Here is a 27,678-nt window from a genome sequence, read left to right as displayed (position 1 = left end):
CAATCTGCTTGACACAGCCCCACATATCGTGATCTGCAGCTCCGCTGCTCGCCGGGGAGATAATTCCAAAGAAAAACTACCCTTTGAGGGAAAATAAACTGTTCTCATTGAGTCATACACAGCATGGAAGTAAACCCTTCGGTCCAACACGCTCATGCTGACTCCAAACGTTTTCTATTCATCAGCATATCCAAATGTCTTTTAAACATCCATCATGCATCCATCATGTCCTCTGGCAGTTCATTCCGCATATGAAGGAATCGTTGTGTAAAAAAAGTTGTCCCTCATTTCCTTTTTAAATATTTCTCCTCTCACCTTAAAAATACGGCTCCTAGTTTTGTACTCCCACCCGAGGGAAAAGGCCCATACCATTCCCTTTATCAATGTCTTTCATGATTTTATAAACCTCGACAAGGACACCCCTCAAACCCCCACACTCCAGTGATAAAATAAGTCCCAGCTTATACTTATAACTCAAAACTTTCATTGCTGATAATATCCTGGTGAATCTTTTAGGAGCCTACTCCAATTTAAAAATATCTCATAGCAGGATGGCCAGACCTCCAGAACAGGCTTCACCGATATCCTGTACAATCTCAACTTGACATCCCAATGCCCATGCTCAAAAGGTCTGAGCAGTGAATCCTTATCACCCTCTTAAATAGGAGACTCCTCGATATGAAACTGTCTCCTGTAGCTCTAGACCCTCTCTCTCCCACTTTCTTGTTCTCATAAGGGCAAACATCCTCTCAGTGTCTACCCTGTTGAGACTCCTCACGTTTCAGTAAGACTACCTCTTATTCCTCCAAAAGACAAAGGACGGCGCTGGTCAACCTTGCCTCATAACGCCCTCGTTCCAGGAATCAGTCAAGAGAACATGCTCTGAAGTACTTCTAAGCCAATGAGGTACTCTCTCTAGTAAGGAGAACAAAAGTGTGCCTGGTGATAAGCTGAATATGACAATCATTCTGCGCACAGGAGCACGGCCTCATTGACAGAACTTTCTTGATTATTGATCTTCATTATAACTGAAACCACGGTATGCTGTTTCCAGTGACTAATGGAGAAATGGATTTGATCCAAGAACTTACAAATGGACAAGGGTTGCACATACGTTAAATCATTAATTTTATGCTTTAGTTAGACGGTGGTGTACTTTATATTGTGTGGACACAGATATAACTGAGTATGTGGAGGCAACATTGCTACCATAGATAGAAACATAACCATCAGTGATTACCTGTATATTTGTCATAAGGAACAGGATTCCGCCAACTGCAAGCAGACAGAGAGCAGGAAACAGTAGCACTGCAATATCTGCAACAAAGAGAGTATATATGATCGAAAGAACTTGCATTTAGAGAGTGCAGCGCTCCCTCAGCACTGACCCTCCGACAGTGCGGTGCTCCCTCAGCACTGACCCTCCGACAGTGCCCACTCCCTCAGCACTGACCGTCCGACAGCGCGGCGCTCCCTCAGCACTGACCCTCCAACACCGTGGTGCACCCTCAGCAGTGACCCTCCAACAGCGCGGCGCTCCCTCAGCAGTGACCCTCCGAGCTAAACTCACCGGCATGCGAGAAGGCAATCATCAGGGTGCCTGTGGTGTATAGGAATCTGGGGAGACAGGAAGAAGAACACAACATTACTCTGAAATAAAACTAGGATCTTTGGATGCTGGAAATCTGAATAAAAACAGAAATGGCTGGACAGAGTCAGTAGGTCTGGCATCATCTGTGGGATACAGAGCAGAATTAATGTTTCAAATCCATTGAACCTTTCTCCGAACTGCACCTTATTTTGAGTTTAACTTTGCTTATACTCTTACCCTCATGACCTGTAAAGGAATAAGTCCCCATACTTAACTACTGACTCTCACGACCTCAGAACACCCAAAAACTGCTCGCTGGCCAGTGATGTAACTTTGGAAACAGCGTCATTTGACTCATTTTCAATATACTGAATTCGGCAGAACCAACTGGCTTCTCTTTCTCTCGAATTTTGAAATTGTATTTTATTCGTAAAAAATATCTTTACATACATACATATTCAAGCAGGTCGGTTCTGCACAGTAGCGTATGAAGAAATAAACAAACTTTGGAGTTTGTTTCTATCCAAACAGCCAAAGGCATTTCTAACTTGTACAAGGCTACAATTAGATACATTGGATGGTCCGATAACCGGACAGACCCCCATTTAACTTCATCAGAAAGGCCTGAGGCCTTTTTTCAGGTCTTTCTCCAGTGCACCTTGCCCAAGCTTCTGTGCATATGTAGTCCTGGACCTTGGAATGTGCCATTCCAAAAACACTTGGTCAAGGTCAACTCCTTGCTCTGGAAGACCAACAAGTTTCGGGTAGACCAAAGAGCACCTTTCGCCGAGTCGATGTTCCTCCAAGTGCAGTCGATGTTTGTCTCGATGTGTGTCCTGGGTAACAGCCCTGAGAACACAAGAGTCCAGCATCATGGAGCTGCTCAGGACGAATCTTGATAAAAGCCCTTGTATCGTTCTCCAGACTTCCTTTGCAAAAGCACATTCCAGAATGGGATGCGAGATATTCTCTAAACCTCTGCACTGCTCCGACAGCAGCCTACGATGCTGCCGCCAGTCTAGGCATACTTGAAGGATCTCACAGGTGATGCCCCTCTCACCACCAGCAAAGTGATGGCTTGGAGCTTGTTGGAACTTTCTGGTGATGCAGCATTCTGCCAAATGACTTCAAAAGTCTGCCCAGGGAACAACCTGATAGGGTCTATCCCCTCCTTTTCCCACGGGGTCTCGCGGATAGTACATACTGGCAATTTCCTGATGGACTTGTCAACCGTATTTTCTTTGCAAATTTCTCTATGAAGGAACAGTCAACTGCAAGCGTTTGGCAGTAAATGAGGCCAATCCCATCTTGCGCAACACTGGGACAACTCAGTATGCAGCGACACTTGGTGTTTGCATTCTGAGGGTCAACACACGGCTAGATGCAGTGCACATAAAGGTAGCAATCAGGATGAGGGTGGCATTAGGCAAGAGCAGAATTTTGTAAATGATGTCCCTGCGGACGTGGTCCATCTTCGAGCTCCAGATGAAGTGAAAGATGGCTTGGGTGACTGCATTGGCACAGATTCTGGGAATGGGCTACTCACACCTGATGACCAGGATTTTTTTTTTACCTGCAATGGAGACAGTGGAGCTCCCAAAAGCCCAGTTTCTGCCTCACCTTGGCAATATGCTCCTTCTACGTTTTTGCGTATGCCGCAAAGCCTCCGAATCATATTCCCAGCACGTTCAGGTAGTCTGCCCTGATGGAGAAGGGACTCAAGAATCAGTTGGCTCAGTTCCCAAAGAATATTCTCAATTGCTGTGGCTCCCAAAGCCAGTTTGAACTGGTCACAGATGCTCACGAGTCTGTGCACTGACACTGGATCCAGGCAGAAAACAGCGACATCATGCATTTCCAGGAAGGCTTTGAGTTTCAGGCCTCCATTGCCTGGAACAGTCATTCCTCTCAGGCTCACATTCTTCCTGATGGATGGAACAAAGCGATCTACGCAACACACAAACAAGGCAGGGGACAGTGAGCAGCCCTGCCTGACTCATGATCTGATCGGGAAGCTTTCCGATTCCCACCCACTGATTGACACTGTGCAAACAATGTTGGTGAAGAGCAGCTGAATCCAATTGCAGATTCCTTCCCCAAAGCCCATTTTGGACAGCACGTTCCTCATGTAGGTAAGCAATATCCGTTAATGGCCTTCTCCTGGTCCAGGCTGATGAGGCAGGCATCCAACCTGCCCCTGTCCAGCATGTAAGCAACTGCATCCCTGAGGAGCACATGGCTGTCAAGAGATCATCCTGCCTGGTACTGCACAAGGTTCATTGGGGTGAATCACCAGTCTCAGGGCAGACCTGACCTGATTGGCAGTAACTTTAGGCAGGATTTTGTAATTCAGATTTAATAGTGAAAACGGTTGCTAATTTCTAATTCTCTCCCTCTCCCCGTTCCCCTTGTAGATGAGTGTGATGATACCTTTCCTCACGGATTCACACATGCTACCTGGTAGAAACATATTGTCTATCAAGTTCCACTGAGCTGAATGCAACTCAGTTGGTAAGCTGTCACTTGCGTGAGTTTTATTCTTTTCTCATCAAAAGGTAATGGCTGGTCCAACTTCTCCCACATGCTGTTGTCTAAGACCTCTATGATAAAGCGATCAGTGTCATTGAGTTACAGAGGTATACAGCGCAGAAACAGACCTTATGGTCTAACTTGTCCATGCTGTCCAGATATCTGAAATAAATCTTGTCTCATTTGCAGCATGTGGCCCATATCTCTCTAAACACTTTCTATTCATATACCTATCTAGACACCTTATAAATGTTGTCATTGTACCAGCCTCCACCTTTGGCAGCTCATTCCATACATGCACCATGGTCTGCATGTTGCCCCTTAGACCTCTTTTAAAACCTTCCCCTCTTACCTAAAACCCTCTAGTATTGGACTCCCCCGCCCACAGGAAAAGACCTTGTCCATTTAGTCTATCCATCCCCCTCATATTTTGTGAGCCTATGTAAAAGTCACCCATCAGCCTTTGAATCTCCAGGCAAAATAGCCCCAGCTTATTCAGCCTCTCCCTGTAGCTCAAACCCTCCAATCCTGGCAACATCCTTGTAAATCTTTTCTGAACCCATTCAAGTTTCACAATATCTTTCCAGGGAGACCAGAATTGAACCTGTATTCCAATAGTGGCCTCACCAATGTCCTGTAAAGCAACAACATGACCTCCCAACTCGTATACTCAAAGCACTGACCAATAAAGGCAAGCATACCAAATGCCTTCTTCACTATCCCATCTACTTGTGACTCCAACCTCAAGGAATTATGAACCAGCACTCCAAGGTCTCCTTGTTCAACAACACTGCCCATAACCTTACCATTGAGTGTATAAGTCCATCTTTAATTTGCCCTTGTATGCTCTAAGAGCTGTTGTAGGGAATCACTTGATTCCTGCTGTCTACACCTGACATATGCTTCCTTCCTATTCTGGACCATAACCTCAATTTCTCTAGTTATTTAGCATTCCATACAACTACCAGCCTTGCCCTTCACCCTAACTGGAACATTGTGTCTTTGGACTCTTGTTATCTCATTTTTGAACGCTTCTCATTTTCCAGCTGTCCCTTTACCTGCAAACATCTGACCCCAATCAACTTTTGAAAGCTCTTGCCTAATACTGTCAAAATTAGCCTTCCTCCAAATTAGAATTTTAACTTTTGAAGCAGATCTATCCTTTTCCGTCATTATTTTAAAACACAGAATTATGGTCTCTGACCCCAAAGTGCCCCCCTTTGACTGACACCTCAGTCCTGCCCCACCTTATTTCCCAAGAGTAGGTCAAGTTTTGCACTTTCTCTAGTAGGTACATCTGCACACTGAATCAGAAAATTTTCTTGTACACACGTAACAAATTTCTCTCAATCCAAGCCCTCATCACTACGGCATGTTTGGAAAATTAAACTCTTCTACCATAAGCACACTATTATTCTTAAAGATAACTGATATCTCCTTAAAAATTTGTTTCTCAATTTCCTGTTGACTATTGCTGGGTCTACAGTACAATCCCAGTAAGGAGATCATCCCTTTCTTATTCCTCATTGCACCAAAATAACTTCCCTGAACATATTCCCAGGAATATCTTCCCTAAATACAGCTGTTGTGTTACTCGTAATCAGAAACGCTACTTCACAATCTCTCTTGCTCCTCTTTCTGTCCTTCCTATAGCATCTATACCCTGAAATATTAAGCTGCCAGGTCAGTCCATCCCCGAGTCACGTCTCTGTAATTGCTATGATATTCCAGCCCCATGGTCCTAGCCATGCCCTGAGCTCATCTGCCTTACCTGTTGGGCCTCTTGAATTGAAATAAATGAGGTTTCTCAGCCTTGCCTTGGTCTCTATTTTGCTGCTGCCTGCCCTGACTGTTTGACTTACTCAACCATATCAGTCTCAAACTGATCTCTTTCCTCAGCATCTCCTTGGGTATCACCCGCTGCCCATACTAGCTTAAAACCTCTCGACCAGCTCTAGCAAATCTCCTTCGAATTCAGGTGCAATCCATCCTTTTTATACAGGTTGCATTTTCCCAAAAAGACAATCCAATGATCCAAAAATGTGAATCCTTCTCCCCTGCATCAGCTCCTCAGCCACGCATTCATCTGCTCTATCCTATCCCTACCCTCACTAGCTCATAGCACTTGGTATAATCCAGAAATTACTACCTTTGAGGATCTACTTTTTAAGCTCCTGCCTAACTTCCAATACTCTTTGCTCAGAATTTCAATCAGTCTTCCAAATTGTAAGTACAGGGCCACTCTGTTGATAATGCTCTGTGTTTGTCCACAGTACACAAAGGGTTAGATGTCTTGGAGGCTGTTGACGACTTCCTGTGGTTCCCATTTCCACAATCAGGGGGCTAGTGCTATGAGACTCTACTTAGGCTGACTGTAATGGGGTGCCAGGCTGAAAGATTGGTGAATTGAATAGATTTTTCAAAATTAATTCACGGGATGTGGGCGCTGCTGGCCAAGTTAGCATTTATTGCCCATCCCCTAATCACCCAGTGGACAAGAGTTAACCACATTGCTCTGTGTTTGACATCACATTTAGTCCATACCGGGTTTCCTTCCTTAAAGGACATTAGTGAACGAGATGTGTTTTTCCTCTGATAATCAGCAACAGTTTCATGATCATTGTTAGACTCTTAATTTAAGATTTTTGTTCCTTTTTTCATTGAATTCAAAATCCACTGTCTGCCGTGGCAGGATTCGAACCCAGGTCCACAGGACATTACCTGGGTCTCTGAATTGATAGGCCAGCAATAATACCACTAAGTCACTCCCTCAACATCAACAAACATGGAGACAGAGACAATGTAAGAAACAGTAGCACGAGTAGTCCAGTAGGCCTCTCAAAGCTGCTTTGCCATTCAACAAGAACATGTGGTCAGACAAGGGAGTAGTCATTGAATGTCAGGACACGAGGAAGCTCAGAGCAACACAGAAATATTAGCTGCTTGTCCACAGAACCCTGATTTCGCAGGACACATTATACCACTGTTAAGAAGGCACATGGTTGGTTGCCCTTATCAGTTATGACCACGTTTATTAATTTTTTTTGTAAATTTCAAAAATATACTTTACTCGTAAACAAAAATCTAAATATCTATATAACACTGTTACAAAAGCAGTTTGGTTCTGGCCAGTTGCATGTCAAGTAAATAAACAAACATTGGACTCTGGCTCTATCCAAAAAAACCAAAGACCTCTCTTATGCATGCAATACTACTCACATATATTTGAGGCACTAAAAGGCACAGAATAATTGACTGGACCCCCATTTACCTTCTGCAGGAAGAACTCAGGCAGTGGTCTTTCTTAGCAGTGGCTGCCCCAAACTTTAGTGCGTCCCTCAGCACGTCGCCTTGGAGCTTGGAATATGCCAGTCTGCAACATTCAGTCGGGGTCAACTCCTTGTTCTGGAAGACCAACAAGTTTCGGGCAGACCAAAGAGTGTCTTTCACCGAGTTGATGATCCTCCAGGCGCAGTCAATGTTTGTCTTGTTCCGGGGAACAGACTGTACAGTGTCACGGACCTGCTCGGGATGAACCTCGACACAAACTGCATATTTTAAGAGCAGGGAAATGTTGTTGGAGCAATACAGGACTTTGGTTAGGCCACAGCTGGAGTACTGTGTGCAGTTACAGTCTCCACACTATAGGAAATGCGTGACTGTGCTGGAGTGAGTGTGGAGGTGGTTCACCAGCATGTTTGCCTGGGATGGAGCATCTCAGCAACGAAGAGAGGCTGGACAAGCTTGGGTTATTTTCTTCAGAGCAAAGGCGGCTGGAGGGAGACCTGACTGAGGTTTAAAAGATTATGAGGGGCATGGACAGGGTGGATAAGATGCAGCTGTTCCCCTTAGTCGAAGGGTTAATAACGAGGGGGCGTATTTTTAAAGTGAAAAGGTAGGAGATTGAGAGGGGATTTGAAGAAAACCGTTTTCAACCAGAGGCTGGTGGGGAATCTGGAATCCACTGCCTGCGAGTGTAGTGGAGGTAAGAAACCTCTAAACCTTTCAAAAGTGCTTGAAATAGCACTTGATGTGTCAGAGCATTCAAGGGTATGGCCCTAGTGCAGCAAAGTGCAGATAAAAAAGTAGCCCACTGTTGGTGTAGACTTGCTGGGCCAAAGGGCCTGTTTTGTATTGATGGTTCTATAATTCTATGATCCTTTGAGGTGGGAAATTTCACAATCTTTTCACAACGTTTGTAGATGACCACTCAAAAATTTCATAACATTCAAGTCTGTGGATGGAGTGTGGGCAAGTCGAAACACTGTCGCCCAGTAACGCACGACATGCTCAAAACGGGAAAGAGACAGAGAAAGACAGCACACTCTCGAGAGAAACAGATACAGCGGAGTGGAGAAAGAGCAAGGGTATGGAAGGAGGTGGACAGGTCTTCCAATAATGAACTGAGCTGGCACAGTGCAACAGGCTGAAGGGGTTCCTCGTGTTGCAGCTGGTTCAAACGCAGGAGCCACTGCAGTGTCAGAAATGGGCTGAAAATTTGTACAAAGGACGATTCTGCAAACAGCTATCAAATAATTTCAGCTTACAGAGGCAGCAGGAGGCACCCCCCCCCCCCCCCCCCCACCGCCCAACCACAGTCGCCTGACAAAGCACATACCTAAAGATTTATAAATAGGGAAAGGAAAAATGGATTATTTTGGTTGTCAATCATATTGGCAGGAAATTCAAGGAATGACACAATAGCAATAGCTGGTGGTTTTGTGGTGGGGACAGAACTAAAAATAGAGAGCTTGAGAGAGCAAGAAGGGAGAGAGAGAGAAAAACGGGGAGGGAGAAATGCCGGGGTTTGAGTGGGTTGGGGGGGGGGGGGCAAGAGAGATAAGCAGATAGTCTCATACTCTGTCTCATTTGCTATGACAGCACGAGAACGAGAGCATGACACAATGACAGTGAGAGGGTGGAAGAGAGCACGAAGAGCGGAGAGAGAGCGTAAGGTGGGTAGAGTGAGGGAGACAACAAGAGAGCATGAGAGACAGGAAGAGACGGAGAGGGAGACAGGACACATACTGTGTTTCTGGCCACGCACCACAGATGGAAAGCATGAGCCCAAGTGCATGAATGTGAGGCAAAGGGAGCAAGAGGGTTTGAGTAGAGGTGAGGGGGTGCAACGGAAGCGAGGGCGTGAGACTTTGGGCAAAACCGAGGGAGAAATACAGACAGAGAACAAAGAATCATGTGTAGACTTTTCAGCACACTTCACCCTTCAGTATGGTCATGCTCTCTCTTAATGCCTCACCCTCTCTCCATACCTCAACATCTATAACCTTTGAACTCCAATTCTTTCCTAAACATGTTCAGCCATTTGGCCTCTGCTGTGATCGGTGGTGGAGAATTCCACAGGCTCCCCATTCTCCGAAGGAAGATATTTCTCCTCACCCCAGTCTGAAATAGCCTAACCATGTATCCCATGAATTTTATACCTTATTCCGGACCCTTCAATGAGGGAGAACTGTCAGCACTGCACCCAGTCTGTCGGGCCCTGTCAGGATGATCTACATTTTGAAGAGATTCCCTCTTGTTCTTCTAAGTTCCAAAGAATACTGGTGCACTGGATCCAATCTCTCCTCACAAAACAAATAGCAAATCAGTCTGGTGAACCTTCACTGCTCTCCCTCTGTGTTCAGACCACCTTTACTTGGGTAAGGAGACTAAGTGAGGCAGGACTTGTACCGCTGCAACAAAACATTATTCCTATACTTAAACTCTCTTCCAGTGAACGCCAACATACCATCTGACTTCCTGACTGCTTGCTGCTCCTGCACACTTGCTTTCAGTGACCAGTGTAGAAGGACGGCCAAGTCCCTTCAAACACCAACCTTTCCCAACCTATCACCATTTATATAATCTCATCTTATTCTGTTTCCTCAACCAAACTTGATACTGATCTTCATTATCTGGCATCTACCATGCATTTGCCCACTCATTCAACTTATCCAAATCGGCTTTAAACTCCTTTGCATCCTGCACACTACTCACAATCCCACCTCGTTTGTGTCATCAGCAAACTTGGAAATTACAGAATCCCTAGACAGCAGAGGCAAGTTGACAAAATCTCTCCCAATGGCATCCCATCCAGACCCACCCCCTCGACCCTGTCCCTGTAACTCCACATTTCCCACGGCTAATTGACCCACCTTGCACATCCCTGGACACAACAAGCAATCCACCTAATCTGCACATTTTTGGACTGTGGGAAGAAACTGGAGCACCCAGAAGAAACCCACGCAGACATGGAGAGAACGTACAAATTCCACACAGAAAGTTACTCAAGGCTAAAATCGAATACGGGTCCCTGGCGCTGTGAGGCAGCAGTGCTAACCACTGAGCCACAGATACATTACATTTGATTGCCACAACCAAATTGTTACTATGTACTGTGAATAGCCAGCGACTAAGCACCGCTCTCTGTCATACCCCATTGATCATTTATCCGCAACATACCAGCGAATGCCCCTGAAAGGATATTTGTCTTAGTGCTGCTCAGCTTAGACAGGTTCCATCATCTTCAAGATTAGTTCCAACGTCTCATAACTCTCGATCCCTTTCTCCTTTGCAATCGCTGCAGCCACAAATTGACTGGATTTATCTCCTGTTCCTGTAGCACGTAACGCTGCGAATAATCCCGACAGTAGTACCTCTGGATCCTGTTTGTTAGAATTATTTCCTAGCTGCCATATACAGCTGGCAAGAACCCATCCCTCTCTTTACCTATAGCATTGGTACCAACATGGACCACTACCTCTGGTTGTTCTCTCTATGGGATCAGAATGTGCTGCAGCTCCTTAGTGGCAACCTCAGTCTGGCACTGGGGAAGCACAATACAGAGTCATTGTCATAGATTCATATAGCATGGAAAAGACCCTTCAGTCCAAGCCAACCATGTTCCCAAACTAGTCTCACCTGCCTATGCTTGGCCCATTTCCCTACAAACCTTTCCTATTCATGAATTTATCCAAATGCCTTTTAAGTGTGGTAACTGTAGCTCATTCACCACTTTCTCTAGCAGTTCAATTCACACACAAACCATTCAGCGTAAAAAGGTCGCCTCTAATGTCCTTTTTAAATCTTTCTCCTCTCACCTTGAAAATGTGACCCCTAGTTTTGAACATCCCCACCCTAGGGAAAGGACCCTTGTTGTTCACCTTATCTATGCCCACTCATGATTTTATATACCTCAATAAGGTCAACACTCAACCTCCTATGCTGCAGGGAAAAAAAAATTCTAGTCTTTCCAGTCTATTTTTACATCTCAAAACCTCCATTCCCAGCAACAATTTTTCTGAGCGCCCTCCAGTTTAAGTATCATCTCAGTATTGTGTCTGCAGCCACAGAAATGTCTTTCTGCTGCCCTTACTGAGGGAGGCTAAGGAAGGACACGAGGAAGGAAGAGGGAAAGGGAGTGAAGGAGAAAGTGAATGAGAGTTATGAAGGTGTGTTTCGAAATGGTAAAGAGAAAACAGGAGACGCAAGCAAGGGGAGGAAGCAAGAGTTAGAGAGAGGGAGAGAGATAGCGATAGAAAGCTGAGATGATGGCTCATGCTCAAGAACTAGAGAAAGGAAATGACTGCTCACGAAAGTGACTGGCAGCTGCATGGAAAGGAATGGTGAGATCACTGGCTGCCAAAAGAGGTAGTGAGTAATTAGCACGGGGGAATAGTGGGGAAGCAGTGCCAGAAGAAGTGAAAGTTGACAGGCAACTGCAGAGATCAGGAGAACGAACATCCCGGAGACTGACTGCGTGTACGACTGTCAAGAAGCTACTGCTCCCACACTAGAGGGTGGAGCAAGAGGGGGAGGGTGCTATGCATTGGTGTCCGAAGTGGGGAAAGAGACAGACCGACAGATGAACAGAGAAGAGATTTGCTGTGGCTTTTACGTGCAAAAGCGAGGAGAGACGGGAGGTCCGAGGGAATCTCGGAAGATCTCACGTGGCGTTGTTGCTGTCTGAAAGACTCCAGGAGTCTGGGAGAAAAAATGTTTACACGCAAATGTGCATGGAACACATTTGCAGCCATAGGCACATGCACTCAACACACTTGTAAGCATGTGCAGTACACATGCCAACAAGAGACTGAGTCATAGAGATGTACAACATGGAAACAGACCCTTTGGTCCAACTCGTCTATGCCAACCAGATATCCTGAATGAATCGAGCCCCATTTGCAAACATCTGACCCATATCCCTCTAACTTTTTCCTATTCGTGCACCTATCTAGACGTCTGTTAAATGCTGTAATTGTACCAGCCTCCATCATTTCTTCTGGCAGCTCATTTCATACATGCACCACTTTCTGCATGAGAAAGTTGCCTTCAAGTCTCATTTAAATTTTTCCCCTGTCATCTTCAAACTATTACCTCTCGTTTTGGTCTCCTCTCTGCTAGGAAAAGGACCCCTATCCAGGCCCCTCATGATTTTATAAACTTCTGTAAGGTTCCCCCTCAGCCTCTGACACTCCAGGGAAAAAAGCCCCAGCCTGTTCAGCCTCTCCCTGTAGCTCAAACCCTCCAACCCTGGCAACATTCTTGTAAATCTTTTTGCACCCTTTCAAGTTTCACAATATCGCTCCTATAACCAAAAGCAGTGTTCCGAAAGTGGCCTAACCAAAATCCTGTACAGCTGCAACATGACCTCCCAGCTCCTATATTCAATGCACTGATTAATAAAGGCAAGCATACCAAACGCCTTCCTACCTTGTCTACCTGTGACTCCATTTTCAAGAAACTATGAACCATCATCCAAAGGTCTCTTTATTTGGTAAAACACCCCAAAACCCTATGTCTGTACAAGTCCTGCCCTGGTTTGCCTTACCAAAATGCAATACCTCATATTTATCTAAATTAAGATCCATTGGCCTCTCCTTGGCCCATCGGATCAAGGTCCCGTTGTATATAGCGTTCTCTGCCATCCACTAAACCGCCAATTTTGGTGTCATCTGCAAACTTAAGTTATCTTAGGAGCATGAAGCAGCCTGTACGTACGTGGGGGTAGCTTTGAAAAAAAGGTTGGGGGCAATCATTCCATTTGTTTATTAACGGGCAGCTGGGGATGGGTGGCGGTGGTCCTCTGGACAGGGCTCAAATCCTATCTGCCATGCCAGGCTCTAGGCTCTAATACTGGCAACAAATTCCTTGCCCAGTTGAGGGAGCACCTAGGGATAATGGGATGAGACTATAGGATGGATAGTGCTCAATTCAGACCTGGCTCCAAGATTATGGTCCTTCTAAGATCGATTGGAATAAAATTAGTGCCTGTCAACAGAAAGGTACTGAGGACGTTAGAAACTTTACTGAACAAAGGGACTTGCCCAGGATAAAAGGTTTTAAGTACAGAACAACAGACCCTTGTCTTGCTAAAATTCACACTTGTGACAGGTCTTAAACCTGAACTTGCGAAAATGCTGAAGTTACATAACTGTAATTGGGAACAGAATAGTGTTTCCCTCTGAGACCCGATTGAACAGAGAAGTCAGTTAGGACAATACATGGAATCAAAACTCAGAGTAGTGCAGATTTCCAGCTCCAATCAGATTGACAGATGCCCCAGCAAGTGTTACCATTATGGGAAGAGGGGCATTGGAGTAACAAATGTAAGACAGGAGAAAAAAAAAACTTCAGGAGATAACCTTAACTCTGGACCACCTAGAGGTCTTTGGGATGGGACATATTCGACTTGACTGAACATTTGACCTTACTGGAACAACTCAACTTAAACAGCTCCTTGGTCTCACAGAAAACGGACTCAGCCCACCCCATCATCGTTTAGCGCTCTTTACTGCAGCTTTGGAGAATCAATTGCATGGCTGTGATGTTTTATCAGGGATGGACAATAGAGAACTTGACTGTCTTTTAGACACTGGTGCTGAATCAGCTTGTCTCCCTCCGTCTGTTGATCATGGGTATACTGCGTGAGGGTGAAAGACAGACTGCTGTAGGGGCTGGAGGAAAGAACTTAAAATGGAAAAAGCAGAGTCCCTTCTGATACGGTCGGGCCCCTATGCGATAAATCGCCTCTGTATGAGTGGATCCCGTGAGAGAAGCTGAACTGTGCTTGGATGTCTTAACTTAGATAAACTCATTGATACATTTCAACAACGGTTGGGTCACCTGGTCTATGTGGCACCTTGCCCAAGTGGCAGGACCATCCTGTATGGGCAAAAGACAAGACTGACTGTGGCCTCTTTAAAATGACACCAGTCACATTTATAGGTGTTGCCCCGCCATGTACCAAACGGTACCCCATCAGTTCAGCCCACATAGCTGGCATTTGACCCGTCATTGACAAATTGGAACAGCAGGGAGTCCTAATTAAAACGAACAGTCTATCCAACAGTTTGGTATGGCTGGTTAAGAAGGCCGATGGTAAGTGGTGCCTGATTACTGGAAAGCTAACCAGTGCATCGAACTTGGCTGCAGACCTCTCCACCATCTTTAATGACCTCCCATCAGATCATAAATTTTTCTCTGTAACTGATATGGCCAATGGATTCTAATTGGTTCCATTAGCCCCAAAGTACGCTATGGTTTGCTTAAACAGAGGCTTGCAAAGTATCATCAAGAACAGATATCTTGGCCCCAAGCATTACCCATCGTCTTGTGCAGTACACGAGCGACCCCGAACAGAATTAGCGGCCTTAGTCCCTTTGAAGTAATAATGGGGAGGCCTATGTCTTTACCAGGTAACTTAGACTTTCTCACAGCTGATTGCCACTAGTTAAGTATTATGTTTTACAGGGGGCAGAGATAGAGAAATTGATAGAGAAATTGACTGTCTTTTAAGACTCCGGTGCTAAATCAGCTTATCTCCCTCTGTCTGTTGGTCCTGGCATACCTCGTGAGGGTGAAAGACGGACTGCTGTAGCGACTGGAGGGAAAGAGCTTAAAAGGGAAAAAGCAGAACCCCTTCTGATTCAGTTGGGCCCCTATGAGATAATCGCCCTTGCTCCAATATTGTCAGGATCTAACTGCAGCTGTGAGCTCTGCTTTTCAACGGGTGTTAGCTACCTGGAGAATTCCCCGAATGGAGGATACAATCTAGCTCCCCATACCCAGGTCTACATTAAGAAAAGACAGAAAGAACCTTTGGGCACCAAGTGGGAAGGTCCATACCAAGTTCTGCCGACAACACAATCTACCATTAAGGTCAAAAGCAATAAAGCATCCCACATACAAAGGGCTACTCACAACACTGAAGCATGAAAGTGTCCGTAGTAAGTCCATTACTCGCATTTTTTTGTATTGTTTGTATGTGGTTCCTTTAGATGCTGTGCTAGTAAAAGCAATCTTGGTGGTGTGTCTAGATGAGAACTAAATATCTGCTTGTATTAAGAGTTTGATGCCTACTAAAATTCATTCTGTTCACTCTGGTTCCCCCAGCGCAAAACAAAAATTGCTTGGCTTCTACGTTTAAAAATTGTGATTCTGCAGTACACTTTGACAGAATCAAAGCGGGGAGTTGTGGGGTTTAAGAATTCTGCATAGATTAGTGTAGCCTGGCTTAATACAAAATGGCAACTTAGCATATCAGATTAGTCAAGGAAATAGAGCAGTGAAGTAGCTGAATGTTTAGTATAGAATGTTTAGTAGAATGCTAGATCACAGAGAGTTCAAGTGAAGCAAGTGCTCAAAAGCATAAGAACATACAGCTGTTAATGGTAGAAGTCAGAAACCAGACAAGGGACCATATACAGAATGTGCAGAACACAGGATTTTGCAATAACCATCAACATATCTTCATGTAATGTGGATATAAATGGCCTGGTACAGCGAGAGAGAGAGAGAGAGAGAGAGAGAGAGAGAGAGAGGGAGAGGGAGAGGGAGAGGGAGAGGGAGAGGGAGAGGGAGAGGGAGAGGGAGAGGGAGAGGGAGAGGGAGAGGGAGAGGGAGAGGGAGAGAGAAAAAACCCAATAACTTGGCAGCAGCTCTGCAGCAGAATAGCTGTGCTATGCTCAACTCAGCTCGAACTTAAACTCGAAAACGTGCTAAGAGGAACTCCCAATAAAGAGAATTTTAAGACTTCCTTGGTCTCTTTTCTCGATCTCATTTCCCTGACTTAAAAGAACTCAGCAATAGTGCACCGAGGTCTGGCAACTGGCAATTAACTGCCAGTTTTTTGTTTGGGAGGTTAAAGCGTGAACAAGGACATGGCTGACTATGACATTCGTGGAAGCGGTCATGATCAATAACTTCACCAGCAAATCGAATTAGCTCCTTTGAGAGAAGTTATCCTGCAAAGCTGCAGAGTTACAGTCAGGAAATGGGTCTGATGGATTGCTTAACAGAGAGCCAGCACTAGACTAGATGAGCTGAGGTACCTGTTTACTTTTTGCATCCCTGTCTCTCCCTAAGTATTGCTGATCAAGGAAAGCAATCTGTCTGGATGCACAGCCACTGTTGCTGGTGGTTGACATAAATTCCACTCCCCAAAAGCATTTGTAGCACATCCATTGCCAGCTTCAGAGCCCCTTCGTACTCAGGATACACTATCTCTCGTCTCCAGCCCCTCTTACAACGTTGCGGTGGCCAATTGCCCCCACTGGCCTTGACTCTGTTCCCTCTCCAACCCGCGAAGAACCAGAATAGACTGGAAGAGGTCAGGGACTCACATGCCAAGGAAGCGGGTTGCCATGGTACCGAAGTGGTCGAACAAGAAGCCGCATGGCAGCGTCACAAAATTGTTCATGAAGGATCCCAGAGTGAAGATGAGGGTGAAGCGTTCATCCTGGGGATCACAATGCACTGAGATAGAGAGAGATAAACATGGGGTGAGAGTGAGCAAGAGAGAAAATGGGACCTGTAGGACAGTGCGGCACTCCCTCAGTACTGACCCTCCCAAAGTGCGGCACTCTTTCAGTGATGACCCTTTGAAAAGGCAGAGCTCCTTCTTCACGATCACTGTGCATCCCATCCCCTTCCACACACCCTCATCCTAATCTCTGCTCCACGTCACCATTCTCTCTTCCTCTCATCCCTTCCCCACACCCTTGTGCTATTCTTCTCTCTATCTCTCTTTCCTGCAGCACACTTACTGGTTCCGTTTTCAGCTCCATGGTAGCTGACATTGTGCGGAGGGTAGCAGAGGTTGGCGAAATAGTTCTCCTTCTTCAGCACAAAGACGAGCGATGCCCAGCCAAAGATCACGCCTGCGAAGCCAATGCACTCAAACAGTCCCGTGGCAAACGTTAAGAGCCGTTTGATCCTCTCCCTCAGGGGTTCCATTGTCCTGACCAACGGAAATTCCCTTTTGATATCCTGGTTGCTTCAAGTTCCCCAGTCTGGGAAGATAAAAAGAAAAGAGTGACTCCCATTGGAAACATATTCTGGGGATCAGTTAAGGCCCAAGCTCCACACATTTGTGCTTTTGCTCGTATGCATGAGGGACCATGTAATACATGGATCCTCACGGGCAAGTGCATGGTTACATGCAAGTGTACACAAGGCTGTGTTGTGCGGGGAATTGTGAGAACCTGTACATCCATGAGTGTGCGCACACTGGATTGGGTAATTGTGAGAGTGAGACTGTTTTTGAGAGTAGGTTTTCAAAACTGGCTCGTTTTGTGGCTGAGAACGTGAGATTGCTTTTCCAAAATTAAAGAGTGTGTCAGTTTCAAGGGGCAAGTGTGTGTACGCACGTGTTAATGAGGGCCGACTGTGTACATACGTGGTTAAGTTGTCAGCTGGGTTTTATTTGGGCGAGCGAAACAGCGTATGCTTACGTGAGAAGGTGCACAAGCCTGTGTCTACGTGTGACAGTGTAAGAGCCTGTATCACAGGGGTCGGTTTGCTCACTTGGCTGGAGGGCAATGCTGAGCAATACTGAGGCCATCATGTTAATTTCCACGCTGGCTCAGGCAGGAAGTTTTTACTTTCTCGATTTTGGCCCTCGTGGTAGTCCTTAGGTTAAATCACCACCAGTCATCTCTCATGTTGGGCAGGTGGGGGGGTTGGGGCAAGATGGAATGGCAGATAAGGTAAAAGAGATTCTAAAAGTACATGAAAGGCAAAAGGGACAGAATAGGGCCGTTTAAAGATCAATAAGTGTGGAACCACAAGAGATGGTGCAGATCCTAAATGCATATGTCTTGTCCGTATTTACTATTGAGAAAGGTATGGATACTAGGGAACTTGGGAAAATCAATAATAATGTCTTGAAGAGTGTCCACATTACAGAAGAGGTGGTGCTGGAAGTCTTAAAGTGCTAAGGTAGATAAATCCCTGAGACCTGATGAAATGTATTCCAGGAGTTTGTGGCAGGCTACACAGGATACCTCAGACTCCTCGTGGAGATATTTGTATCACCAACAGTCATAGTAGAAGTGCCTGAAGATTGGAGGGTGCCTAATGTTGTGCCAGAGGTAATGGTGGAAGCGAGTACACTTTTGTCATTTAAGATACATTTAGGCAGGTACATGAATGGGATAGGTATGGAGGGATATGAACCAAACACAGGCAAATGAGGCTAGATTAAATTGTGAAAGATGGGTGGCATGGGCAAGTTGGGCTGAAGGGCCTGTGTTCCTGTTGCAGGCCTCTATGGCTCTTTGATAGGAGAGCAGCCCTATGGTCCTCTAATAACTTAGCTTCTGCGGATAGGTTTGCAAGCTTGGATTTATGTATTACATAAGAGCCCGTGTTTTTTGCGAGCCATTGTGCAAGTGTGCATTCAAAAGAGTAAACTTGACAGTGTTTCTTTTATCACTGTAATCTTCAACAGCTTCTGAAATAAATCATTGAAATGCAATGATAATTAGAACCCTGTTTACCGAACACCTTATCTTTTGAGATAAAACCATGTAAACTGAGGACAGGCATTAACATGGAAGCAATATATGAAACGTTTTGGACAATAGCCAGGGCAATAACAATAACGTCAAGAGTATAAACAAAGAAAGTGTGGGAAGGGAGGTGGGGAATACGGCAGGGACTGCAAGGGACAGAACACTGTGTTCCAGATAGGGCAGTCGCATACAACAGTGCGTGTGTGACAGTTCATTCCTGTGCAATAGCGCGCAAACGAAGAACGTATTCCAGGAACAAAAACTAAGTTGCTGGAAAAGCTCAGCAGGTCTGGCAGCATCTGTGAGGGAGAAAACAGAGTTAACGTTTCGGGTGACCCTTCGTCAGAACTTGGATAGTCCAACTAGAGGAACGGCCACACTGGACCTTAATTTTTAAGACAGCTACGAATAAGAATAAGTCAGGATTTTGAGGGAAGATACTAAACTGGGGAAGGGCAACTTACATCAGTATTAGGCAGGAGCTGGAAAGTGTTAATTGGGAGCAGCTGTTAGTTGGCAAGTCCACATTCGACATGTAGGAGCATATATGGATCAGAGTTCAGGGCCAGCATGTTCTAGTAAGGAGGAAGGACAAGGATGGACAGGTAAGGGACCCTTGGATAATGAGGGAGGTTGTGAAATTAGTCAAAAGGAGAAAAGAAGTGAAAATTGGACAACGGTCTGCGAAGAATATAAAGAAAGGAGGGAAGAACTCAAGCAGGGAATTAGGAGAGCAAGAAGAGACCATGAAATGACCTTGGCAAGTAGGGTTAAAGATAATCCCAAAGCCTTCTATACATATATTAAAAACAAGAGGACAACTAGGGAGAAGGGAGGACCACTCAAGGGTAAAGGAGGGAACTTGTTCTTGGAGGCAGAGGATGTGGATAAGATCCTAAGTGAGTACTTTGCAGCGGTATGTCCCCAGCAGGATACGGAGGATAGTGAGATTGGTGTGGACCATGCTAATATGCTAGGGCGTTTTGAAATCAATAAAGAAGTGGTACTGGGTCTCATGAAGAGCATTAAGCTTGGTAAGACCCCAGTGCTCGATGGTATCTACCCCAGATTACTGCGAAGCAAGAGAGGAGATTGCTGGGCTTTGACCCAGAGGACCGGTGAACAGTTAATGTTGTTCCTCTGTTCAAGAAAGGAAATAGGGATAATCCAGAAAAATGCAGACTAGTGAGTCTCACATCAGTGGTTGAGAAGCTACTGGAGATAATTCTTAGGGATAGCATCTTAGTGCAGTTGGAAAAGCATAGGCTGATTAGGGACAGTCAACATGGCCTTGTGTACGGCTGGTCATGTTTTACAAACTTGATTAAATTTTGCGAGGAGGCGACAAAGATAAGCGATGACTGTAGAGCAGTGGATGTTGTTTACACGGATTTTACTAAGAGTTCCCACAAGGTTCCTCATTATAGGCTGATCCAGAAAGGTAAGATGCATGGGATCCACTGTGACTCAGCTGCACAGATTCAGCATTAGTTTGCTCATAGAAGGCAGAGGGTAGTGGTGGAAGGGTTTTTCTGGCTGGAGGTCCATGACTAGTGGTGTTCTGCAGGGATGTGTACTGGGACTCTACTACTTGATACGCTTTTATTCATATAACACACACATATAAATGACTCGGATGAAAATGCAGAGATAATGGGGACTGCAGATGCTGGAGAATCCAAGATAACAACAAAGTGTGAAGCTGGATGAACACAGCAGGCCGAGCATCTCAGGGGCACAAAACCTGACGTTTCGGGCCTAGACCCTTCACAGAGAGGGGGATGGGGAGAGGGAACTGGAATAAATAGGGATAGAGGGGGAGGCGGAACGAAGATGGATAGAGGAGAAGATAGGTGGAGAGGAGAGTATAGGTGGGGAGGTGTACCTCATTTTCACCATGGATGTCCAGTCCCTATACACCTGCATTCCTCATGCAGATGGCCTCAAGGCCCTCCGCTTCTTCCTGTCTCGCAGGCCCAACCAGTCCCCCTCCACCGACACCCTCATCTGCCTAGCTGAACTCGTCCTCACCCTCAACAACTTCTCTTTCAATTCCTCCCACTTCTTACAGACAAAGGGAGTGGCCATGGGTACCCGCATGGGCCCAAGCTATGCCTGCCTCTTTGTAGGTTACGTGGTGCAGTCCCTCTTCCGCACCTACACAGGCCCCAAACCCCACCTCTTCCTCCGTTACATAGATGACTGCATCGGCGCCGCCTCTTGCTCCCCAGAGGAGCTCGAACACTTCATCCACTTCACCAACACCTTCCACCCCAACCTCAAGTTCACCTGGGTCGTCTCCAACACATCCCTCACCTTCCTGGACCTCTCTCTCTCCATCTCAGGCAACCTGCTAGAAACTGATGTCCACTTCAAGCCCACCGACTCCCATAGCTACCGAGAATACAACTCCTCCCACCCACCTTCCTGCAAAATTTCCATCCCTTATTCCCAATTCCTCCGCCTCCGTCGCACCTGCTCCCAGGATGAGGCATTCCAGTCCCGCACATCCCAGATGTCCGCGTTCTTCAAGGACCGCAACTTCCCCCTCACAGTGGTCGAGAACACCCTTGACCATGTCTCCCGCATTTCCCGCAACAAATCTCTCACACCCTGCCCCCACAATACCTGCCCTAAGAGAATCCCCATCGTCCTCACATACCACCCCATCAAACTCCGGATACAATGCATCATCCTCCGATACTTCCGCCATCTACAATCCGACCCCACCACCCAAAACATTTTTCCATCCCCATCCTGGTCTGCCTTCCGGAGAGACCACTCTCTCCGTGACTCCCTTGTCCGCTCCACACTCCCCTCCAACCCTACCACACCTGGTACCTTCCCCTGAAACCGCAGGGAGTGCTACACTTGCCCCCACACCTCCTCCCTCACCCCCATTCCAGGCCCCAAGATGACTTTCCATATTAAGCAGATGTTCACCTGCACATCTGCCAATGTAGTATACTGCATCCACTGTACCCGGTGTGGCTTCCTCTATATTGGGGAAACCAAACGGAGGCTTGGGGACCGCTTTGCAGAACACCTCCGCTCGGTTCGCAATAAACAACTGCACCTCCCAGTTGCGAACAATTTTAACTCTCCCTCCCATCCCTTAGATGACGTGTCTAACACGGGCCTCCTGCACTGCCACAATGATGCCACCCGAAGTTTGCAGGAACAGCAACTCATATTCTGCTTGGGAACCCCGCAGCCCAATGGTATCAATGTGGACTTCACAAAATTCAAAATCCCCCCTCCCCCACTGCATCCCAAAACCAGTCCAGCTCATCCCCTCCCCCCACTGCACGACATAACCAGCCCTGCTCGTCCTAGCCTCCTTGACCTGTTCTTCCCCTGACCTATCCCCTCCTCCCACCTCAAGCCACACCTCCATTTCCCACCTATCAACCTCATCCCGCCTCCTTGACCTGTCCATCCTCCTCGGGCTGACCTATCCCCTCCCTACGTCCCCACCTGTACTGTCCTCTCCACCTATCTTCTCCTCTATCCATCTTCGGTCCGCCTCCCCCTCTATCCCTATTTATTCCAGTTCCCTCTCCCCATCCCCCTCTCTGATGAAGGGTCTAGGCCCAAAATGTCAACTTTTGTGCTGCCGAGATGCTGCTTGGCCTGCTGTGTTCATCCAGCTCCACTCCTTGTTATCTTGGATGAAAATGCGGACAAGTTGGTTAGTAAGTGAGCGTACAACACCAAGATCAGTGGAGTTGTATGCAGTGTAGAAGATTATCAAAGGATACAGCAGGATATAGTCAGTTGCAGATGTAGGTAGAAAAATGGCAGATGGAGTTTAATCCAGCTAAGTGTGAGGTGCTGCATTTTGGGAGATATAATGTGAAGGCAAAGCGTATGGTTAATGGCAAGACCATGAACGGCATTGATGCAGAGGTATCTTGAGGTTCAATTCCGTAGCTCCCTGAAAGTGGCCTTGCAAGTAGATAGGGTGCTGCAGGAGGCATATGACATGCTTGCCTTTATTGGTCAGAGAACTGAGTACAAGAATTAAGATATCATTTTGCAGCTTTATATGACTTTGGTTACGCTACACTTGGAGTATGATATTCAATCCTGGTTGCCACATTACACAATGGATGAGGAGGCTTTGGAGAGGGTGCAAAAGTGGTTTACTCAGATGCTGTCGAGATTAGAGGCTATGAGCTATAAGCAGAGTTTATCAAAACTTGGGTTGTTTTCTCTGGAGTGGTGGAAGCTGAGGGGAGACTTAATCGAAGTCTATAAAACTATGAGATGCATAGATAGGGTGGAACGTCAGAATCCCTTTACTGGAGTTGAAGTGTCGAAGGAGAGGTGAATCATTCAAAGGAGATATGGGGCGCGAGTTGTTTACATAGATAGTGTAAGATTCTTTAATGCACGACCAGGGGTAGTGGTGGAGGCAGATATGGTCAGGGCATTTAAGATATGTCATGAATGTGCAAGAAATGGAGGGGTATGGACCAAGGGCAGGCAGAAGAGATTTGTTTAATTTGGCATCATGTTCAGCACAACATCATATGCTGTACTGTTCTATGTTCTATGTTCTAAACTGTAAAGGGAGCAAAAAAATGATGTACAAAGAGGTCAAGGGCAGTTATAAAGAGGAGACTGGATTGGCTGGGACTTCTTTCCCTGGAGGATATAAGGCTAAGGGTGACCTTATAGATATTCATAAAATCATGAGGGGCACGGATAGGATAATTAGCCAAGCTCTTTTCCCCGGGGGAGGGTGAGTCCAAAACCAGACGGCATAGGTTTAAGGTGAGAGGAAAAGACTTGAAAAAGACTTGAGGGGCAACATTTTCGTGCAGAGGGTGGTGTATATATGGAATGAGTTGTCAGAGGAAATGGTAGAGGTAGGTACAATTACAACATTTAAAAGACATTTGGGCAGGTACATGGATAGGAAAGCTGTAGAGGGATATGGGCCAAATGCAGGCAAGTGGGAATTGTTCATTTTAGAAAAACTGGTGGGCTTGGATGAGTTAGGCCGAAGTGTCTCGGTGCTGTATGGCTCTGAGTGTAGGGGAAGTGTGATCCAGCTGGCGTATAAGGGTGTGTTCCTGTGAGTATGAGTGTTTGCATATCTGTGTGCATGCAAATGCATGTTTGCATGTATACATCTGTCTTAGTGTTTGTTTGTGCGTATATTTCAAAGTAAGTGCACAGATCTGTTCATCAGTTGCTGTGAATTGGTAGGCAATTGTTTTGTTCACCAGGTTAATATTCTCTGAGAATCTGATCAGGAGAGTTCACAATAAAACATCAGCCAGCAATCCGCAAAAAGGACAGAAAAGGTCGATGCTAAGATGAAGTGGAAAACTGCTGACCCAACAGTCTGTGTTCACAGAAAGAGACAGACAGTGTAGCAGATACCATGCAGGCAAGGAAGTGGGGTTGGGTGAAGCCACAGTAGAAAGTGGACATCGAGGGGTGCACAGACTGGAGGGAAGGCAAGGGACAGGGCTTGACCGAAAAGCAAAGTTCCTGTCTCTCTCAATCCCTACATTTTAAGCGAATCCTTAATAACATAACTCAATTAACACCCAGCAGAAATAACAAATCAAAAGCTGGGATGGCAGCCAGGCTGACTCGAGGACAATGTACTCTCTGTAGCAGTCAGTGCCTGAGGCCAAGGCTGCATTTGTTAAAACTGGAGCTGATCAAATTCCCCACAGGCCTTTGACATCAGCACTGTGTACCGAATGCTGAAGTCACAGAATTGTCTGGAACCAGGATGGGTTTTTTAAAAAAGTGCCCCGGGGACAGCTGCGCTCAGGAAAGAAAGACAGACAGACAAAGGACGACAGCGAGTGAGCCACACAGAGGCCGACAGATGGGTCAGGAAAAGAAAGGGAGGAAGGCACAGATGCACAGCAAAGACGGCAGAATTTTGGGAGCTGAAAAAAAGGGAGAGAAACAGACGTCTAGGGAGACAGAGACAAAGACAGCAACTTCAACGAAACCATTCTCCTAAAGGTATTCCAAACTATTTAACAGATAGAAAGACTATACTGGTTCAGAGATAGTAGGAACTGCAGATGTTGGAGAATCTGAGATAACCAGGTATTGAGCTGGATGAACACAGCAGGCCGAGCAGCAAAGCTGAAGTTTCAGGCCTAGACCCTTCTTCAGAAAAGGGTCTAGGCCCGAAATGTCAGCTTTCCTGCTCCTCTGATGCTGCTCGGCCTGCTGTGTTCATCCAGCTCTGCACCTAGTTCTCTCAGATTGGTGCATACTGGTGCATTCTTTCAGGAATGAGCACTGTAGTGTTGGAAACACAACAGTCTGTGTCTGCACGCTAAATTCCCACACAGAGCGAAGAGACGCATAACCCTGATCCTTCATTATTTCAGTCTCATGTGTTTGTGGACAAACATTAGACCCACGGCCACAAGGGAGAGCACTGCCTGCTCTACTCGCAAAAACTACTGTGCAATCTTGCGCGACCAGCTGACATGGCAAATAGGACAGAACCAGATCCAAAACACTGCATATCCTACCACGCAGTGTTTCCTCAGCACTGAACCTCTGACAGCGCGGCGCTCCCTTCACTTTGAGAGAGCTTGTGTGACCAGTGTTCCGGCCCAAAACGGCAACCTGTGACTTGGGCTTGTGGGGGGTGAAACAACAACTTTGCTTACCCACAGTCAGCACTCGGTTGAGAAGACATTCAGCACAGTCTGCTGCAGCTATCAATTGTTAATGACCAAAGGTCATGATGCAGGCAGCAGGAACTTGAACCCTGGCATCGTTTCTATCTTTTTCTAACACTGTGTTCACTGGACACTGATCAGGAGCAGGAACCTTGGCCAATTCCCCACAATCCCTTTCAGGGGATCCTGGTTGATTTCCTCTATTTCACTCTCTTTCTCTAACGTAGGGATCACCGGACACTGATCTAGACACAAGGCCCCTTGCTGATTTCCCCTGTCGCTCTCGCCAACTCAGTGATCACTGCACAGTGATCAGGAGCAGGATCTCTAGCTGACCTAACACGTGCCCCCCCCCCTCCCCCCGCCAACCCCACACACTCTCTCTCTCTCTAACTGAGGGGATCACTGCACTGTGAACAGGAGCAGGAACCTTCACTGACTTCCCACCTCTCTTGAAAGCAGAAATCACTGGACAGGGATCAGGAGCAGGGACCCCGGCTAATTTCCTTTATCTGTCTCTCTCTCTCACACACTCCCTCACACTCACACACACACACACACACACACACACACACACACACACACACACACACAGGAAGCCGGGCTGATTTTTCCCCTCTCTCTAGCCCAAGCAATCAATGGACAGTGATCAGCACCAGAAACCCTGGCTGATTTCCCACCTCTGCCGAACCAAGTGTCGCTGTGCAGTGATTGGGAGCAGCTGCCCTGCCCGATTTCCTCCCTCTCTCGAAACCAGGACAGAGCAGGAGTTGGGACGTCATGTTGAGGTTGTACAGGTTGTCGGTGAAGCCTCTTACGGAGCACTGCGTCCAGTTTTACTCGCCCTGTTATAGGAAGGATATTATTAAGCTGGAGACGGTTCAGAAAAGATTTACCAGGATGTCGCTGGGAATGGAAGGCTTGCATTTTAGGGACAGGTTGGATAGGCTGGGATGTTTTTCACTGGGGTGTAAGAAGTTGAGGAGTGACTTTACAGAGGTTTACAAAATCATGAGGTGCATAAATACGATGAATGGCAGACATCTTTTCCCTAGGTTGGGGGATTTCAAGTATGAGGGCATATTCTTAAGGTGAGAGGAGAAAGATTTAAGAAAGACATGAAGGGTAATTTTTCTTCTACACACACAGACACAGACACACACACACGCGCGCACACAGAGTGGTTCGTGGATGGAACGGACTTCCAGAGGAAGTGGTGGATGCAGGCACAGTTCCAATGTTTAGAAGACATTTAGGTAAATACATGAATAAGAAAATTTTGGAGGGAAATGGGGAAAGCACAAAGAAATGCCACTAGTTTAGTTGGCGGATTATGATCGGCATGGATTGGTTGAACCAATGTATCTACTTCCGTGCTGTATGACTCTATGACTGTGTGGTGATCTGGAGCGGGACCCCTGCCTGATTTCCTCTCTTTCTCGCTCTCTCTCTAACTCAGTGAGTCACCGTGCAATGACTGGGAACAGGAGCCCTGCCTGATTTCCTCCACCCCCGGTCAGGGTGCACGTGTGTGCAGAAATGTGCCTGAGAGTTCAATGTCGGATAACTTAAGTTTATCTAAATTACAGCAGAGATAGATTCTAGGCCTGATTCTACTGTGTGTGTGCTTCACTGCGGCTGAGATGGGGGTGGGGTGGCGGCACAGAGAGACCAGGGGAGGGAAGCGAGACAGATACTGACAGACAGATTGGGAACATTGTGAGAGAAAGTGTGTTTGAGAGAGAGAGAGATATGCTCAAGATGAGGAGGAAAGAGATGTGAAGATGGAAAGAGAGGAAGAAAAAGAATGAGTGACAGGAAAAGAAAGAAACACAGAAGACCAGGATGAACAGAAAGAGAGAGACAGAGAGAGAGAGACAGAGAGAGAGAGACAGAGAGAGAGAGACAGAGAGAGAGAGACAGAGAGAGAGAGACAGAGAGAGAGAGAGAGACAGAGACAGAGAGACAGAGACAGAGAGACAGAGAGAGAGACAGAGAGAGAGAGACAGAGAGAGAGAGACAGAGAGAGAGAGACAGAGAGAGAGAGACAGAGAGAGAGAGAGAGAGACAGAGAGAAGAGACACAGAAA

At 46.3% G+C, this 27,678-nt stretch overlaps 1 protein-coding gene across 5 annotated transcripts in view; it reads right to left on the bottom strand.

The window, feature by feature from the left end:
* The window catches only part of LOC125449635 (equilibrative nucleobase transporter 1-like), a 47,243-nt gene that overhangs the window by 15,678 nt on the left and 3,887 nt on the right, over window positions 1-27,678 (bottom strand). For 2 of the 5 annotated variants that reach the window (XM_048525487.2, XM_048525486.2), the window contains exons 2-6: window positions 26,270-26,434; window positions 17,167-17,412; window positions 16,744-16,876; window positions 1,571-1,617; window positions 1,241-1,317 (exon numbers count right to left, since the gene is read on the bottom strand). In XM_048525487.2, coding sequence (XP_048381444.2) covers window positions 1,241-1,317; window positions 1,571-1,617; window positions 16,744-16,876; window positions 17,167-17,356 — 447 coding nt within the window. In that variant the 5' untranslated portion in view covers window positions 17,357-17,412; window positions 26,270-26,434. Of the gene's footprint in view, window positions 1-1,240; window positions 1,318-1,570; window positions 1,618-16,743; window positions 16,877-17,166; window positions 17,413-25,577; window positions 25,673-26,269; window positions 26,435-27,678 lie in introns of those variants that run through there. The other 3 variants (XM_048525488.2, XM_048525484.2, XM_048525485.2) reach the window with 2 other exon arrangements.

The sequence above is a fragment of the Stegostoma tigrinum genome, chromosome 46, assembly GCF_030684315.1.
Source record: "Stegostoma tigrinum isolate sSteTig4 chromosome 46, sSteTig4.hap1, whole genome shotgun sequence".
In the NCBI taxonomy this organism is placed as follows: domain Eukaryota; kingdom Metazoa; phylum Chordata; class Chondrichthyes; order Orectolobiformes; family Stegostomatidae; genus Stegostoma; species Stegostoma tigrinum.
Note: the sequence above shows the minus strand (reverse complement) of the source record. Positions and strands in the feature narration are given on the sequence as shown.